Here is a 19,194-nt window from a genome sequence, read left to right as displayed (position 1 = left end):
CGGTGGCGCCACCCTCTCACTGAGGTCACTCCTCGGGCGGCGTTGCGCTGGCTCGAACGGCGGAGCCGCGGCGAGTTGTGTTTGTTTTGTGCGGGAAAAAAATGTAACGTGCATATCGCGCTCTTGTGATGCGACTTAAGTAGTGCAATGACGATGCCGAACATGAGTTGCGTCCCGGGATGTCGTTCCTTGTACAACGATACCACAGAAAATGTTTCCTTATTCTGTTGACCGAGCGACGGGCGCGTGTGTGAGAAATGGAGGGGCGCCATTCCAAGGCAAGCAACGGGAGGTTTCAGCTTCGATTATAAGTGTGCGACAGTGTGTGGAAATGCACTGTGTGTGAGAATGGAAAAACCAATGTACCCTTTTGAGAGCATCGTGGACCTAGAATTGTACAAGGCTAACTTAAAGCCGGATTTGTGTCATATCAGTCAGGTTGTAGCGGTGCTTCATTACCTGTTTGCAAACTTGTATTTCCTTGCGCTCAGGCTCGCGTGTAAAAAAGCTTTGGGACGACCTTGTGCTTTTACTTTTCATATTTCCGCGAATTATCCCTTAGGGTTCGTTTTGTTTGTTTTGTAACCGCGCGTGGCCGATTTCGGTTTCTTATGTAGCGTTTCAACCGGAGCGGCCGTTTGCTCTTTTTGTCGTACGTCCCTTCGGGCAATATTGTTTGATATGGAAAGGGTGCCACCTTGTCGCTAACTTGATTTTAAATGCAGACCATTTCTTTAACTCACGATGTCACCCGTTCTAGTTGTCCGTAGAAGACCGCACCCCTCCCCCTACACTATATAAAAAAATAATACTTACCGGCGCCTGGTTTCTATCCCACGACCCTGCGGGCGGAACGCAAGGTACATGGTGCTCTACCCACTGCGCCACAAAGCCGACACAGAATGGAGGGCTACGAACGCGCCTTATATCCTTGACTCATTCAAACTACGTCAAGAAGCTGCTGATACAGCAGCAGCAAGAACAAGAACAACTTCAACAATGACATCTCCCATCGACTCCCTCGAATGGGGGGACTAACTCAACCAGAGGCATCTAGACGTCGACGACGAAACAACAACAGCCAGAGAAGAAAAGAGAGAGAAGAGAAGAATAATAATCATACCCACCTGCTAATAAATGATGTCACGTGACCACGTAATTACGTCTCCTCATTTAATTACAACACAACAACCAACAGCAACAAGTGCAACAACATTAACGTAACGCAAACTACTTAACGTCGTGCGCCCCCGGAAATGCTCTGCATTTGATCGAGCCCCTCGCGAGGGGGATGTTTAGTTTCCTGCCGCAGCAAGAACCAGGCGGCCTCCTGCGTAGTTTGGAGCGTTGTCCATGCGCCGTGCGAAAATCTTGCCATTTGTAAGCACTGAAGGACACACCATCACGCGTTGCATTTTTTTTTTGTTTCTTCGACAATGTTCTCGATCCTATTTCCATGGATCTGAAATTAATAACGTTCCAAGAGTAATGCATGCATAGCAAACGCCGCGCAACTCACTTTATCGACGTTCATCTGTTCACGTCACAATGCGGACTGCTTCTTCGACGTTTGTGTTTCGTTCTAGTCTTTAGTAGTGCAGGAGATCGCTAGTTCCCTGCGTTCAGAAAAGCTTTGCGTCGTTCTTGGCTACGTGGCAATATTCTGTTTCCTCTGTGTGCTGCACATCGCAGCGCGAAAAAATAAATTTTTGTACGCTGGACCACGCTCTTTTGTCTCCCTTCGTAACACTGAAATTTTTTGTTGCGTGCGATAAATCAGTTTCATTGTTCTTTTTTTGCTTCCTGTTTTTGCAAGGGTTGCAAAGCGTGGAAGCAGAAAGACACATGGTACAACATATATCTCTTCGTGTTTTGATCCTTCGCGTTTCTGCAGCGTTTTTAGATGTTCTCAAGTATGTACCCACTCATCGAAACGACAATACTATTGGGCTATCTCTTTTAGCGTTCTGTGCATTCCAGAGCAATCAACGGATTCATTAAGCGTAGTCTGAACGACGCGTACTTGGTGTCTTTCAGTTTTTTTATTGTATTATCGATAGGCCCGCAGCAGTCCGTGACTAAACAGCTACCGTATGTGTGGTATTTATAACTTTGCTTTAAGAAAAGAAGCAATATAGATTTTAAAATCCGTAAACACGACGGCGCAGCGCTTGTGCCAGAGCACACAGAAGCCGTTGCCGTTCGCGGCGGAAGTTTACGGTAACTTCAAAAAATAAAACCCCATTGAAGGCAGGTGATAAACACAATAACTGGACTATTCATCGCTAACTACTACGAAAAAAAACACACTGAATCAGCGCGCAGACACCAAAAGCAGCGAGCGTTTGCACGCCAAGAGCTGGCCAATACGCCGCACGCGCGGCGGCTGGATGACCTTCGTGCGGCGGTGGCGCCTGTAGCGGCGCGCGCGGTCCCTATATGAAGCGAGCGCCGAAGTTTCGTGACCAGTAAAGCATTGAAAGACTCTGGTCACGCGCACCACGAAGCGTTCGATGACCTCCTCCTTTCGAGCCACACAACTTCCCGTAATCTGGCTCGCGATCTCAGGCATTCCCATTGCGATAACGTGCGTGTTGAATACCACAGATTGAACAGAAACTCGGCCGAGCGAAGCGGCGAAAATGAACTCAATCCTCTCGCTACGCAGCTCAGGCGGCCGCCATCTTGCGTTGCGCCTGTGACATCCAATCAGGAGGGTCGCTGTTCTGCGCCCCGACCGGAGGACCAATAGCGCTTCAGCATCTATTTCTAGCTTCGTTTGTGCATCGTTTCTTTTCTGCCGTTTGTGCGTTTGTGAATGAACGAAGATAAAAAAGAAGAGCGGAACCGGAAAGACGATCGCTCGGCCGATCTAACCATATCAAAATGGCCGTGCCCGGTGGCACCGTTGCGGAGATAGAGCGCTCCGAAAATTGCCGTTTTTTCGCCCTTTTGCGCTGATAGTTTGTCACCGCGCCTGACAAAAGTATTTTTTTATGCCACTTTGCGACGCTTTTCAGCGTAAAAACTTTGCAGACGCATAGAATAGGGAACATAGAAGCCGAATATGCGGGTTTCAAAAAAACGATGTTTTGGTCATTTTTCCGAAGTTGAAAGCCGCGTCCCCCCTTAAGCATACCGTGGTTCCAATGCACACTAAAAGTGCTCATTTGTTTAATTAACAAAGGAACAATAACAGGAATACTATGAGTATATCATCAGTACCAATTTGCGGTGCTACCAAGAATGCTGTCTTGGGAAAACAGAGAAAATTGTTTCACAACATGGTATCACAATAAGGTCACAGCAAAGTTTGGCACCCAAACTTGATGAGAAGCTATCTAATAGCACAATAAAGTTACACAAAAACGCAGCCAGGCAAAAATTTGCCCCGAAACAACTCGTCCCAGCTACTGGTAAACATTTTTAAAAAGCGCAGCCTCAACCAAAATTCACACGTCACCAGCTACAATGACCTCCACAGCTGTGGTGACGACCATGATGAAGATTCCATTTTTTTAACTATACAAGTCCTTTGCTGTTGCGTGCATGTTGTGCGGCAGTTCAGAGTAAAATATGATTCTGATTAGCAGTAAGCTGCATCACCTTTAGATTGCACTCAGCGAGTTGCAGCTGTACGAGCAAGTGGAATACATCACAAATTGAGTGACGCACGTGCTGGCAGCCTAAAGGCATGATGAGTGCGAGTAACTGCATATGGGTGTGCGTCACACCCATTAATTTTGCATTTAATATTTTAAGGAGCTCAGAAGCTCGATCGCAGATTGTATTTTTTCTGTAGCCAGGCTTTGCAATTTTGGGGTGAGCAGATGACGCCGGCAACTCCACCAATGAGGCGGCCCCTCGCAAGTCCGCATGCTTGGCAGACGATAGGGCTGCATGTATTGGCCTTTTACTATCGTGTTTTATACAAAACTAGAAGACAAAGACATGCATTTGCAGTGGCAAATTTAAGATGAAAAGCTGTTCTCTCTCCAATGAGGCCAAAATGGTGGCGATTATATCGAAACGAGTGCTGCAAGTCGCAGAAAAGCGCCATTTGAGCATCAAAATCTTGTCGATTTGAGCTTTGTTTGGTGTTAGCAATTGATAATATGGTTCTACACATACCTCCCAAATGCAAAATTTGGCAGGTTGAGAGAAAAACTCCTGTACTTGGCAAAAACGCTAGTTTCAAGAAGTGCACTTCTCCTAGCTTCCTGTCCTGAAGTACGACATCCCTTCTTAGCAGTGGTTGACACCACCACTCTGCATACGTGAACAGACAACACAAATAGAACATGCATCTTTATTTTGGCGATTCTGATTATACCATAAGGATGGGTAACATTTGTGCGTACATAGAGCAATGCATTCCCAACATTTGAAACTTCCTGAAGCTTCTCCATTAACCATACATACTATCCCCACAATTTAAACTCTGCTCTGCCAAAAGAACACCTTTGTTTTCTATAAATTCAAGTTCACGAGGGGGGGAAAAAAGACGACGGAAGTGATATCAAGGACTGACCGTGCGTCGACTGCTCTTGCGTTTGCTGCTTTTGCGCTTGCCAGTCTTGCGGCTGGTGGTTGTCTTGCGTCGTTTACTGGGGCCACCGTTGGACTTTCGCTTCCGGCGTCGCCCAGTAGACTTAGTCTTGCGCTGGCGGGTGGCCGTTTTCCGCCGTTTCTGGGGTGACGACCGCTTTGCAGGGGTTCGTCGGGATGAAGATGAGGGCCGTGGCTAAAATAAGATGACGAGAGGAGGGATGGAGATAATCAACAAACTCAGACAAGCAAGGCAGCTGAATAAAAACTATCTGAGCTTTTGCTGATTCCAATTCACCGCTTGCCACCGCACAAAACCATTTGTCATGTGTGGCCATAGCCTTTCTTATTCTCTCTGTGGGATTTTCATTGAGAGCAAAGGGACTCCTGGGGCTCCCCCAATAAAGCAAACAAACATCTGGGCTCCACAAGAGCAAGTTAGGAAGTAAGGGTCAATCGCTGATAACCGCTATTTCATCACAATGGAGTTTTGTAGCTACTGATCTTTGAAGACTTCCGAAAGCCGGAGCAATTAGTAAACCGTATCCGCATACTTGTCAGTACCCGCCGCGGTGGCTCAGTGGCTAAGGCGTCGCGCTGCTGAGCCCGAAGTCGCGGGTTTGATTACCGGCCGCGGCGGCCGCTTTTCTGATGGAGGCGAAAAGCAAAAACGCCCGTGTGCACGAGATTTCGGCGCACGTTAAAGATCCCCAGGTGGTCAAAATTAATCCGGAGCCCTCCACTACGGCGCACCTCATCGCCTGCGTTGCGTCAGCGCGTTAAACCCTACAATCAATCAATCAATCAATCAATCAATCATACCTGTCAGTATATGTCAAGTGACCTACACAAACTTTCCTGATGCAAGTATCCCCACATGCCAAGGTTCCGAGATACATGACAATGCTACAGTTAAAGGATGCGCAATTGCTCGGAATGTGGGGAGGCACTGGGTTCAAGGAAGAAGACCCCAGTCGGGGGACACACAGCACAAAGGACAAATGCTCACACAGTGTTCTGGTGAAGACGCTACTCCGTCATGCTCGACGGCTGCCCGGCGACGCTGGATGCGGATGCGCACGATCTCGCTTGCACGCGTGCGGGCAATGGCTCGGCGAAGACCGCCGACGGGTTGGCTGCCGGGCCGGAACCGTGAGGCCAGCATCTCTCGGAAATCTTCCAACGCCCCTTCTGACAGGGACTCGTCTGAAAGACGTCGCAAAAGAAGGAAGGGCATTCAACAAACATACATCTGCTAGAATGCCACCTCGCCGCGTTTTTTGTTTTTCTGTTTGTTTATGCCGTGAAAACATTTTTCTCTTCCCTCCTCTTTACCCCCATTTCCTGCAGCTCATTGGCTGCCATCGCTAATGAAAAGTTGGTGTGCGATTCTCTGTCCCCATTCTGCTTTCCACCCGAGGCGATGGGGACGCCAATCTGTAGAGACTCTTTTTTTTGCAGTGAGAGTAGCACCACCTCCTCCACACATAGAGTTTCATACTACAGTGGAACCTCAATAATACGACTTTCAAGGAACCGCTCGAAAGCGTCGTACGACCTGGGTGTCGTATGATCGGAGTACAGGTAAATAAATGCCAGAGTAGTAGACGGTCTCATGCAACAGGTGGGCTAAGAACTTATTTAAGCTACTATATTTAGCACATTCTCGCGTAATCTGTGAACTCCTAACTGAAACCTAAAGCTTCCAACAATAAAACACCTATTTCACGCCCGTCCTTTACGGCGTCTGCGCTAGCCCGCCAGCCATGCACTGCGTGCTACACAACCCCATGCCGTCCGGCGCTAATTATAGCCTGCCAGCTATGCACCTCACGTGCCCAAGATAAGGCCGACGTGGTCGAGCAAATTGAGGGGAAAAGGCGAGCGTGTGCGACTGCCCAGGCCAAATGAAACGAACGATAGTACACGGCGGAATAAAAAGGAGCGGAGCGACTCTGAAAGACACTAATAAGCAGAGAGAGAGGGAGAGAGAGCAGTGAGAAGGAAGAAGCTTGATTTGAACGGGCGAGGGAAGCGGGTGCTGGGTTGCGTCATGTGTGTTTTCACGTTGATCGTCGTGATGATAGCTTCGAATTCGCGGTCTCACGGGCCACTTGTCTGGAGTTTGACTTCTAATGGTTGGCGCGCTGGCATTCTGTTGCACCGTGGGCCCGGCAAAGGTTAACTGCCGCCCGCCAGTGCCCGCCTGCTTGCTTGCGTCTGTTCAGCAAGTGGTCTGGCCCGCCTGCAGACCTTCGCACCTAAAGCAGCGCCAAACGAAGGTTAATAAAAATAGGTCGGGATGAGGCAGTGTAAAATCTGGAAAAAGCGCCGGTTCATCCCCGCCAGCATCTTCGTATGGAGCTGACCACTTGCACCCGAGAGCCGTATTATCGCGTTTTTAATGCATTGTTTCTATAGGGAGTTTGCTAGGGCTGCGGTGATCCGTTGTAATACCGGGAGACGTGTCAGCGGGGTTCCACTGTAATATATACTAGAGGGAAAAAACCTGGCATTAGTGTCTGGGAGAGCCGTGCTTCAGTGAGCGTGACATCATGTACTGGCTAGGAATGTTCCACTTGTCCTTGGCATGGCCTGCCAACAAGCTCAAAAGTTGCCCGTGGCTGTATGAAAACATTACTGCAGAAGATTATTCAAAGCTGTCTTGTTATAACGAAGTGGAGCTCCCAAGAGAGCTCCACTCTGTCAAGGATTATTTAGAGGCTTCGAGCAAGATGAACAGGAGAAAAAAATTACCATTTTTTTTTTGTTGACTGTGGCTTTAAAAAGAAGCCATGTGGCTTGCCAAGTCAAGTAGTGGAGGAACGCTGACAGATGCTATGGCGGCGTCCAAGATGGCACATGAGTGCAGCGACAGATTTCCCTCTAGTACAGTATTACGCCTCCCCCCCCCCTCCTCCTCCTCCTCCTCCCCTCCCCCCTCCCCTCCCCCCCCCCCCCCCCCCCACCACCACCACCACCACCACCACCACCACCACCACCACCACCACCACCACCACCACCACCCCCGAGACTTACAATGATTACCACCTGCGCTGCCACCCGCACTCACCCTCATCGGGGGCGTGGTCGGGGGCACAGTCAGGGCAGTACCACTCCTCGATGGGCACCGACTGCAGCGGGGGGCTCAGGCACTCGCAGTGGTAGCCCAGGTCGCACGCGTCGCACAGCAGCAGCCGGTCCTCACGGTCGCTCCGGCCGCACACCTCGCAGTAAGTCAGGTCCTCCTGCTCCTCCCGTGCCTGCTCCCCACCCTCCTCCGCGGCCTCCCCCGGAGCAGGCACCGTGATCTGGTCCACCACCCGGTCCCCCTTCCGCACCAGGATGAGCCGGAACACCGACCGGTCCACGGGGCACGTGTTCATGTTCTGCACACATGGGGGTTGGGTTCCCACATTAACGTTGCAACTGCCGACAACAGGCTACACTGCGATCACTCTGTGTGCTGCAGCTGTAGTGACAAGTTCCTGGGTAGAGGTACCCCCCCGTGAAAAGCTCCCTCCCTGACGGAAAGCACATAAAAGAATATTACCTAATGACGCCGATGGCCAAAGTCTTTCCCTCTGTATGGACGTGGTTAAAAGTTGCACCCTTCCTCCCCTAGCAGCTGCCATCTTTTATTTTTCCTTTATCTCTAGGTCCACGTTTCACTCCCTTACTGTTTCTTTGTACACATCCTTATTGCTTTATTTTCTGCAGTCAAACCCCGTGATAACGAAATACCACGAGTACGAAATTCCCGCATCAACAAAATATTTCCGGATCCCCAGCGAACGACCATAGAAGTCCATGTATTTTATATTTCTTGGCAACGAAATGTTTTGGGAAAGCGACCCTGCATTAACGAAATTCGCTGCAAGTCCGGTCGGCATGTCATCTACCCTTTTGAGGCTGACAGTGTCCAAAAAGTGCTCAAATGCATTTTTTCAGACTTGAAGTGCATAACTTCTGCCACAGCACGCTTGCATGGCCGCCGCCATATTTGTTTACAAAAAAGGCCATGCCACGGGCAAACATGGAGGCAGCCTCGCAGCGACACCACCATGGGGCGACACAAATCTGGTCAGGATGGCGACTCACGGCATGGCTTTAGCTACGCTAGCAGGCTACCGCTGAACAGCGCATGTACATTTGCTGTGTGTGAGGAGATCGGCATGTCTGCTTTCAATAAGATGCCTGCGCCAGCCCAAAAGCATTAGTTTTTATCACTACAAGATAAGGCAGCCATCATTGCCCAAGTCAGTGGCCAAAAAGGAGGACGGGAGGATAGCACTGACGAGTTTGGAACAGCCTGCAGCTTGCTCTACCATTGTGAAAAGCAAGGCCGCCACTTTCTAAAAAACAAAACGGTGATGGCTGCGGCCTTTCTGGATGTCAACAAAGCGGTGCCCATTTGGTTTTGTGAACAGCACTGGAACACCGAGGTGCCACTGTCTGGCAAAGTTCACCAACAAAAGAAGCTGGAATTTGCTTGCATGCTCGGTGCCGAGGACCAAGGAGAAAAAATGTGCAGCGAAGGTGAAACCGGGGGATGTTTCGGGTGCGTTTGAAACGATTCAGTCGTTCTTAGGCACACACGATGACTAGCAATGACCCACACTAGCAATGAACTAGCAAGCTGAGCTGTGAAGTTGCTGCAAGGTAACGCTGACAAAGTAATATAACCGACTTTTCTGAAATAAATTTTCAGTTTGCACGCGATTTCCCTGTCATGTATGTTTCGTTCTTGCGGCCATGAAATCACCACAAAAGCGAATTTTTTGGCTTTCCCCAGCAGCTTCATCACTGCGAGGTTTGACTGTACTCTTAATCTTTGCTCTAGCCAACACTAGTTCTATGCAGCTACAAGTACTTCCTCACATCGGTCAATACTATCTTGGGCAGCCAGCTCAGGCCTAACGAAATGCTCAGCTACGCCACAACGGTGCTCAACAAAATCTGCATCACGGTAGCTGTAAACAGGAGGTCAGCCTTAACCCTTTCACTGCTGGGTTTTTTTCTGACTGCTTCTCACCCCCTGCCGTTTTTTTTTTTTTTTTTTTCATGATGGTTCAGCGGAAGTTGGTTCGCAGGAGTAGAAACGTGAGCTCCATCTGTTGTCTAAAATATAATTTACAAGTTCTATGGGTTCAGGTGACCTCTCCATAGATGGCAGGAGATAATTACAATTTTTTTCCCACGGATTGTCCCGAGAGTGGCAGGGAGCGAGTTTAAAAAGCAACACGAGTATACATGGGAGTAGCAGGGGGTGCGCGTGGGTGGTTTCACGAGTTATCTTGGTAGTTAAAGGGTTAAGCAGGCAGTGCGACAACAGGAGGCCCACGCTGTCTCACCTTGGCCCACTCCTGGATGCAGTCGAGGCAGAAGGAGTGGTCACAACTCTCGGGCGTGCCCACCTCCTGGCCCAGGAAGCGGTTGAGGCAGACGGCACAGCGCTCTGCCTGCATGTCGCTCAGGTCGCTGTCGTCCGACTCCTCGCCCCTGCCCCCCGCCCCCCTGCTGCTGCTGTCGGCCACCAGGGCGGGGGAGGGAAGCGACTTCTTCTTGGCCGACGTCTCGGCGGTCGAGTGGGAGGTTGGCTGCTGGCAACCCTCCAGCAGCAGCTCTGCAGCGCAGTTAGGAGCGACCCATTCGTGACGAGATACGCGGACACCACATAACCGGCCACTGAGAAGGGTAGATGCCCAGCCGTGCATCGATTAACTTGCACACATCACGGTGCATTCACCCCCCAAATATCAAGGCCATACAATCTCACCACTACACGTCGGTAGAAATGTGAAACCTAACAGAATGTCCCCATCTGGGCCCGAGTCGTTGCCCTTCGAAATAAAAGCTAGGAGTTCTTCAGATCTCCACATCATCAGATAGAAAAGCGTTTTATCAGACACATTAATCAGGCACAGGGGTATGGATTGAACCCATCATCGAAATCCTTTCCAGGACCCTTTCCGAAATAACATCTGGGCCGCACAGCAGCGGGCATCCCAGTGGCACGAGAATGAAGTGGAAACGTGGCTCACCCTGTGGGATCTCTTCCCATTCAGACTCGTCGCCATTCTCCTCAGCCGAGCCGTCCTCGGAGGACGACCCGGACTCCTCCTCGCTGCTGCTCTCATCCTCGTCACCGCTGCCTTCTTCCTCCCCCTCGGTGACCGACGTCCTGACGTTCTCCTCCTCCTCGTCCACAATCACCCGTGCATTGCGCTTGCGCCGCGGAGCAATTTCTTCCTCGTCGGAGGAGCTCATGGCAGCAACCACGGCTACGAGCACCCACTCAGCTGGCCATCAGCCCTGCCACCTCCAGCTGCCTGCAAGACAGAGAGATTCTTTTTCTTCTTCTTCATTTTTTTTTTTTCAAATTTTCCGGAATTAAACACACCAAAGCTACACTTGGGCTATGAAGCACACCATAATGAAGGGTTCCACATTAATTCTGACCACTTGGGGATCTCTAAAGTGCACCAAAATCCCAACACACAGGCATTTTCACTTTTCGCCTCCATTTCAGAAGCAGCCATCGCGACCGGAATCGAACCCGCATCCTTGGGCTCCGCAACATGCCTGAGTCACTGACTGAGACACCATGGTGGGTGGGGACGATAGCGGTTCATTAAGCAAGCTGACCGCACATTTTCACAATGCAGCCACAACAAGCCTCAGCAAGACAAAATTGTTCTTGCTATGGCATAAGAGGTCCCAAAAGGGAGTTTTGTAGACTCTTAATTATAGTTCAACTCATATAATCATTTATCCCACTGTTCAGCCAAAACCTAGAGCCCTGAAGAACAAAGAATAATGTCACACTGACAATTTTGTGCCATCCCACTCCTAAAAAAAAAAAAAACGCATTGGCATTTCACCCCCCCCTTGCCCCTCCCCCCCCTATTAATAATTCCCATTGACTCTGTTCGCACAGTTTACACGTTAAACACGCTCACTATCTACTAAATTTTCCCTTTGGACACTCCGGTGTGTCGCCAGAGACGGTCACCAAATCTGTAAAGAACATGTTGCGAGGAAAAGGGCGCATTGGACCATTCTTTTCACGCGAGAAAATGCATGCTAATTAACTGAACAACAACAACAAAAGAAAAACTGATGTACTCATCATCATCATCAGAACGTGTCCTCTGCAAGACGAAGGTTTCTGACATGGTTTTCCACCTGCTCCTACCCTTAACTGCCCAAATCCGTTTTATGCCCTTAATGTTCTTATTTGAACCCTCCAGTCAGGTAACTGTTACATCATACTCCTCTGTAGCCACTCTTTTACCCGTATGGTCCATTCATTGTCACTTTCCCATACTACATTCCAGGCCCAAGTCCACCTCTTTCTCTTAATTTGCCTTCCACCTGTTAGTTCTCAGCTCCGAGCAATTAAGGGATAAAATAAATACATGTGCATTGTGACCTTTTAAAACACTGGGCCATCACCCTAAGCCTCCTCACGTGAGCAGGTGCCTGATTCCAGTCACACACACACACAAAAAAAAGCAGCATTTGCTTTCAGTGCTGGGTAAGTATTAGCCCCCACAAACCTCACACCCTTTTCACTTCCCTAAATTGTGTTTCTAAACCAAGCAAACACAAGGTAGTAATTTCATTACCAAAAATTTCCAACGACACCACTTTCAAAGCTGAAGCAAGCACAACTAATTGGCTGGTACAGGTTCACTGCTGTTGATTCTAAGCTCATTTAACCCATCAAGGATGAAAGAAATTCTGATTTTAAAATAAAGCCGGACAGCATTCCTTTAATTTGCAAAAGGTAAGTCTGTAAATTCCGCACAAAAAATTAGATATAAACAGCTTAATTCATTTGTAACTCACAGCCTTACTTAATAATCACGAAAAGGTTGGCTCCACAGTAGATATTTTTGACATGGCCCGTCTCCTTAGGGCAAGCACGCAATCAGAGATAAGAAAACCATGTGGTAACACGTAAATAAAAATAAAAAAGAAACACACTCCGTAATCACTTTAGCCTCGCAAATGCGCAAGCACGTTTGTCTGCACTCGGCTAGCCAGGCCTCGCCACAACCAGTTAGTTAAGGGCACATAAACTGCGCTTCATTTTACAGAACAATAGCCAAAAGCTCGTCAGTCACAGCTTGCACAGGCACAAACAGATGGAATTAACGTGTTTTAGAAAATTGCACGTTCCGCCTTTCTCTTCTCTCGCGACTCGATAACGCAACAGCTGGTCATTTCCAAGGTACAGTGTAGCCAGAGCACGAATGAAGAAAGGATTCGGTCTTCACTTCCGTTTCTACACGCTGGTGAAAAAAAGAAAATGTGACAAAAAACACAGAGGGTGCTCCATTGACTCGCAAATTTAGTTTTTTTACTCTTATTACGACACAGAAATATAAGTTTAGCAAGCATTGAAAGGGCTGCAGCAATGGCTACCTGCCTATTCACGTCGTCTCTTGTCTTATGTGCGATGTGCCACAGATTATTTTTAGCTAAATTCGAACCAGCTAGCCTTAGGTTCCTGTTTATTTAATTCAGCAGGCTCTTTTGCTACGTCTCACGTTTCCAACAGACATTGAGCCACAGACAAGCTTCGAACGTTGCTCAGGGGCTTTCCAATGACCAAAATGTTCTGCGTGAAAATGCACAACAAGCTTAGCTTGTCTCCCGAACACAAAGAATTGATGGCTGACCCAGTTCTGTTCAACGTCAGGTGAGGGCAAAAAACACCTTCACAGGACAGAAAGAAGTCGATTTATTTTCATTTACTCTTTTTCCTCGTTTCTTTCCCTTCCATTCACTTAAACCTTTCGTGAAACAACTTATATGAATTAAAGGGACATTGAAGTGATTTGTAAACATTGTGGGATTACTTGTGCAAATTGTAGCTTGGGGTCCCTAGACCATGTTTCGACCACTCTCGGTTCGTTTACGCGACTTTATTTTGTAGAAAAACTGTGGTTGACCCTTCTTTCATAGGAATTGGCAAAACACAAAAGTGAAATGGGCCTTCAGAGGAGCAGTTGAATGTTAACAGAATTTCCTTCTTGTATGAAGGGTTCGCGAGCCTGACCCCACCACCAGACGAAGTGACACCGACACGCAAGAAACAAAAAAACAGGGGAGGCTGCCTCAATTCACGCGCGTCCCCCGTACACGAAGGTGCCGGCATCGAGGCGCCAACTGTTGACGTTCATTAGCGTCATGATGCGCTACTTCGCTTTGCCTCTTCTAGACGGCGCGCACCATCTGAATGAGCCATAGGGAAGGACATAAGGCGCGTTCGTAGCTATGCGTACGTCTCGGTTTGTAGCGCAGTGGGAAGAGCACCACGTACCCCCCGTTGCAGCCAGAGAGTGTCGTAGGATCGAAACCAGGCGCCGCCGCGCCAATTGGCAATTTTTCTGGCGATGTCACTTCCGTGATGAATATTAGACACCAAAGTCTTTGTGTAGCCGGGCATAAAACACTTTCGTGTTAAAATCAATTCGAAAGTGCTGTCCTCCTCTCTGCATCCTCCTTTCCGATTTCCTATGACGTTTCGTATGACACTAAATAGAGATGGCTTGGCTTGACTGCGCTACCGCTCAGCTCCCCAACCTTCCAACAGAGTCAATCGGCCGGCCGTTGGCGGGTCGTCGCAGTTTGTTCGCTCAGTTGAAACAAAGACCCGACACGATTTGTGACTGGAAGAATGTGTCTTTAGTTTGTTAGTTTGTAGACTGTATCGAACTTAGTAAAGTCTATGAATTCAAAGCAGCTCCACACACGCGCACATAAGACGCTTTGCTGACTGGTACGCTATTACAAAATTTGAGGCCAATTAAACGCAGAATAAGGGACAGCGAAACTAATATAGCTACTAAGAAATTAAAATCAACCGAAACTTTTATTGCAAAGCGTAAAACCAAGGTGCGGGAAGCACTTTTTGCACTGGGTGAACTAGCACAGCGGTCAGCCGCAAGACCACACAATCGCAAACGCTTTTCTGCCTGAGGAATGCAGTTGGTAGAGATCAGATATTTGTGTGAATTTGGCAAACACTTACTGCGCGAGCGTTATTCAAAAAATAGTCATCTAAGCCGCTGGGAATGCTGCAATTAGAAAAAAATACTCGGGTTATATGATATATGCTTTACATTTCCCTCCCCAGAAGTGCTGTGCTTATAGCCGAGTGGTCTGGAGCATACAGATCCATTGTATTGCACTTCGCAAGTTCGAATGCCCAAAAGCTCATGTGACTTTTTTTAAACTGTTTTTTTTTGTTGTTGTTGTTTTGGGGTAATGTTTTCTATACTGAATTCACCACTTTATGGTGCAGGTTTCATTGCTCCATGAACAAGTTCACAGAATGCAAACTGACGCACTGGCAAATTCTCGTTGCCGTGGTGTTGACATGACCACTGACTGCTTGCGGGCACGGCGCCGAAGCAGCCGACTCTCGGCCTGGTGCAAACACACCTCTTACGTCACTGGCACGAGCCGGGCAAGCTCCAAAGGTGGAGGCAAAACAGCTCGCATTTGAGCGTCCCCGGTGACGCGGAGGGCATTCATCCACTGTGCACGCGTCGGCTAGTGATCGTTACTATTCCAAGCCGTGCTAGTGGGCTTATCTGACGCATTTTACAGCCAGAAGTGCGGTACGCCAATTCCTCAGATATCAAGATTGCCCAGCCAAAGATAACGTCGGATCCCAAGCATGTTGGTTCACAGAACCGAAGCCAGAACTGGTTTGAATTCCAATCTTGACAATCGTCCATTCACATGGCCATTTTGAATGCGCGTCACTAATGTTAGTTGTTGCGGCAGCTGCAAGTGTTACACGGTATTTTTTCTTCTTTAAGGCTTTATAAATTAAATACTGCTTTATCGACCAAATAAACGATGAAAAAAGCCAGTCTATGCAATGCAAACAAAAAAAGTTTGACAAATTCACTCAGTGTTCCTGAAGACTTGACCTAGCTTCCAAACTGAGAATTTTTTTTTTGCCCATAAGTGCACTTCGTAGTAGCTTATACCCGTGCCACACATACATGAAAAATTACATTAAGTGCTTAATGCCTTAAGGTGTATGCCATTCACTCTAATGTCATTTCTGGATTAAGTAGTTCCGCGCAACTCATTCACCTTCACGAGCGCCTTAAATCTGCCTACTCTCGAACACAATGAGCACCAAATGAAACCAACAAAACTCTCAGCACCAGAGTGTTGGTGCGGAAACACTCTGAACTTCAAAATAAGACTTTGTGCACTCTTGGTGGCGAAGTTTTGAATAAGACAAAGTTCACTAAGACAATAACAATAACATTGTGTTAAATTTTTCAGATTTGGCTACCACTGGCAGGCAACGGCAGCTGCTGAAGCCACTTTTAGAAATTTCTCACACCATCTTTAAGAAAACAGTATTTCTCATAACGTTTTCTTTCACAAAAAACATTTTTAACCTCTTTAGGAGGTTTTTGCTTTTTCTCTACGTTAGTTAAAAACTTCTAAAATATGAGTGAATTTCTCTTTTTGGTCATGATCACCATAATGCCTAACGCAATTAAAGCCTGCAATTAAAAGCCTTTGCGTTTTTGCAAGTAGCACGGCCCGCCCAATTAATGTCATTCGGTCTCTTAAGGCCTTAAGCACTTAATGTCATTTTTTTGTGAATGTATGGCATGGGTATTAAACCGAAAAACAGCACTGCATGAGTCCAGTATTCCTTTCGTCCTATCTTTAGCACTGTTTTTCTGATAAAGCATTATGCACCAACTGGCCAGTTCATAGTAACTATAGCCCACTTGCAAACCCGGTTTTAACGAAATCCCGGCTATAAAGAACAAATCTTCCTTTCCGTTACTATTTGCATACATAGATTTTATGTCCACATATAGCAATAAACAGATACAACGAACTGATTTCCACTTCCTGATGTGTTGGTTATAGGCGGGCTGGACATATATATATATATATATATATATATATATATATATATATATATATATATATATATATATATATATATATATATGGTTACAGGCCCCTGGTACAAAGAGACATCACACACCTAACTCGCAAGAAAGAAACACACCAACTGCATACTCACAGGGTTAAACTTTTCACGAGATTTCACGTACTTCTGTGTGGACGACTCAACAAGGAGATCAGCATGATGTACTCTCCCTGAAAAAAAGATCCGACATTTATTTCCAAGCACCACCAGCCTAGCATAACAAATTGGTTCAATTCTCAGTAGTTTTTGAGCAGTAGATATCAAACAGATTTCTGCATGCCTCTGATGTTTCAAACGCTTAACACATGACTTCCATGCATAAGTGTGTAAAATGCCTTCACCTTTATTTACCCCTCTAATTTATGCAAGCGAAATCTACCAACATGAGTCACACTGCGCATTCTAGATTCTTAAAATTCATACTTCACCTAAGCGTGGCTGCTAATCTTTCAGTTTGATGGGAACTTTCTTGTGCTCGATCAAAGCAAGATAAGAATATTTTCAGAAATATTTTCCTTCATTATTTAGGCCGTGATTATGGGGTTTAAAGTGCCGGTACTACACAGCTTATGAGGCACGCCATAGTGGAGAGCTCCGGATTAATTTTGACCACCTGGGGACCATTAAAGTGCGCCTAAACCTTGAACATACAGCCATTTTTGCTTCTCGCCTCTATCAGTCATCATTTAGGCCTCCTTTTCTTTGTAAAACAATTTAAAGGCTACATTTTCCCATGTAAACGTCTACCCCACAGAATTATTCCATAAAATTTTAAGAATTCTGCCTTATGACGTGGAAATAAAGGCCTATTCTCACAGGAAGGAGAGTGTTACTTGCCTAAATGACATATGTACACCTTTAATCACAGCCCACTGATAACCATGAAATGTTGAACAAGCAAGGATAGGCAATACCAGTGCAAGAATTTGTGTGCTACAATTAGCAACATTACACAATTCATGAAGGCGTATTGGGCAAGCTTGTCATTAGAAGCCTAAATACATTACTTGCCCTTAAAACACGACAAAAAGTATATACCAGCTTCTGGAAGGGTTAAAGCTTAGTTGCTTTAGAGCACAATCTTACACATTGCCCACAATAGGTAACGTCTCACTCAATGTCACAAAAACTATGCACCGCAAAATGACAAAGGATAGTTCCTGTTTTAGTAGCCAATGTCAAACCAAAGAAAACGTCTTTCTGGCACCTAATAAATGTCTAAAAAGCAAAAACAAAATAATTGCTGTGCCCCTCTGAAAAATCACAAATGTTGACTTACAGTGATAAGTGGTCAAGAGACAGGGCCCAGCCAAACTCAGATGTGAATGGTTGTTGGGCTGACTAGATGAATGAAGTCCATGCTCTCAGCCCTGCGGAAATTTCAAGAAGCTGTTACAAAGCATTGGCATCGCTTTAAGTTAGCCATCAACAGGCTTCTGGCTAATAGAATCAAGAATCAACCCATGCAACAACCGCTTGAAAACTTACAACTTACTCATTACTGCTTAACGGCATTTTTTTAAGCAACAGTATTCGTAAGAAGTTACACATTTAGAAAAGTGTTCTACTACAAAACATACGACTGTTATGGTGTAGGCACAAGGCTTGCACAACCTGCAAACTTGCGCAGGTTCACCATAAATTGAAACACCAACTCACAGAAACCAGACAGCCTAAATATACCTGTGAGATCTACCTAACTGAAAACGTACTCGTACAGAGTGCCAAGATTCTGTCACAATTCCCGAGTCTTTCTGCACACTACCACATTTGTTGCAATGAAAACCGAATAGTACTAAACATTACACAAGTACTTGCAAATAAGACGCTAGACCAGGTAGATGTAGCTTCCAGGGGGAGCGGAGCCTATTAGTGCATAACAATGGTAAGCCCTTTCCTCCGTTTGTTTCAATGAAACTGTGTGACAGGAAGTCTTCATTCCACTGTAGTTTCTGGAAGCCTTTGAAACATTTTTCAGGATGTAGACAGATTTCTTTCATTCACTTATCCCTTTCCACTAAAAAGCCCATTCATCCCCCCCTCCGTCCCTCTCAATTACAGAGACACACCCAAAAAGAAGTTAAACAGCCACTACCCCTGCAGAGGACACAAAACAAATAGCGTGGACTGACAGATTTTTTTATCATTTCAGTGCATCAGTATTATTGTCAGCACGCTGCACCTTGTGTAAAAAAACACTAGGCTATTCACGGGGCCTCCAACATCAACTACTACATCCACACAATACGACCGTGTCGTCTGTAATTCAATGCACGAGAAGATGCAACTGATCAGCACACGGTTCCACCATGTGCTGACAGAATAGATTTTTCATTATTGCCCGCTTTGGTGATACAGTACAGCACCAATGACAACTAGGCAAGCGTCCCGTACCTAATCCATGCAGCTCTGCATGCACAACACTGCGAAAAGATGCGAGGTGCCGGATAGACGTTCGAGTATAAAAAAAAAGCAAAGAATAGCGAGGCCCTCAACAATAGAACGCAAGTGTCAATGGATGTAGGTAATGCATCTTGATTCAGAGAGGACAGGCCAATGTGCGTGGGGTACACGGGCACTCGCTTTTTCCGGTTTTCAAGCGCTCCTAGTGGCACTAGCACTTCGCTTTTGAACTTTTTAAGAGCACGGCT

General features: G+C 46.8%; 1 protein-coding gene across 2 annotated transcripts in view; it reads right to left on the bottom strand.

Annotated features, from left to right (window-relative positions):
* The window catches only part of LOC144174736 (uncharacterized), a 41,816-nt gene extending 23,889 nt beyond the window's left edge, over nucleotides 1-17,927 (bottom strand). Inside the window, exons 1-7 of one of the 2 annotated variants that reach the window (XM_077703573.1) lie at nucleotides 17,823-17,927; nucleotides 16,637-16,713; nucleotides 10,593-10,880; nucleotides 9,903-10,174; nucleotides 7,622-7,937; nucleotides 5,558-5,754; nucleotides 4,532-4,744 (exon numbers count right to left, since the gene is read on the bottom strand). In XM_077703573.1, coding sequence (XP_077559699.1) covers nucleotides 4,532-4,744; nucleotides 5,558-5,754; nucleotides 7,622-7,937; nucleotides 9,903-10,174; nucleotides 10,593-10,818 — 1,224 coding nt within the window. In that variant the 5' untranslated portion in view covers nucleotides 10,819-10,880; nucleotides 16,637-16,713; nucleotides 17,823-17,927. The remainder of the gene's footprint in view (nucleotides 1-4,531; nucleotides 4,745-5,557; nucleotides 5,755-7,621; nucleotides 7,938-9,902; nucleotides 10,175-10,592; nucleotides 10,881-16,636; nucleotides 16,714-17,822) is intronic. The other variant, XM_077703574.1, reaches the window with a different exon arrangement.
* Between the last annotated feature and the right edge of the window lie 1,267 nt (nucleotides 17,928-19,194).

The sequence above is a fragment of the Haemaphysalis longicornis genome, unplaced genomic scaffold (assembly GCF_048455015.1).
Source record: "Haemaphysalis longicornis isolate Haplotype H1 unplaced genomic scaffold, Haemaphysalis longicornis Haplotype H1 scaffold_3, whole genome shotgun sequence".
Taxonomy (NCBI): domain Eukaryota; kingdom Metazoa; phylum Arthropoda; class Arachnida; order Ixodida; family Ixodidae; genus Haemaphysalis; species Haemaphysalis longicornis.
The sequence above is the reverse complement of the archived record's forward strand: the minus strand, read 5'-3'. Positions and strand labels throughout refer to the sequence as shown.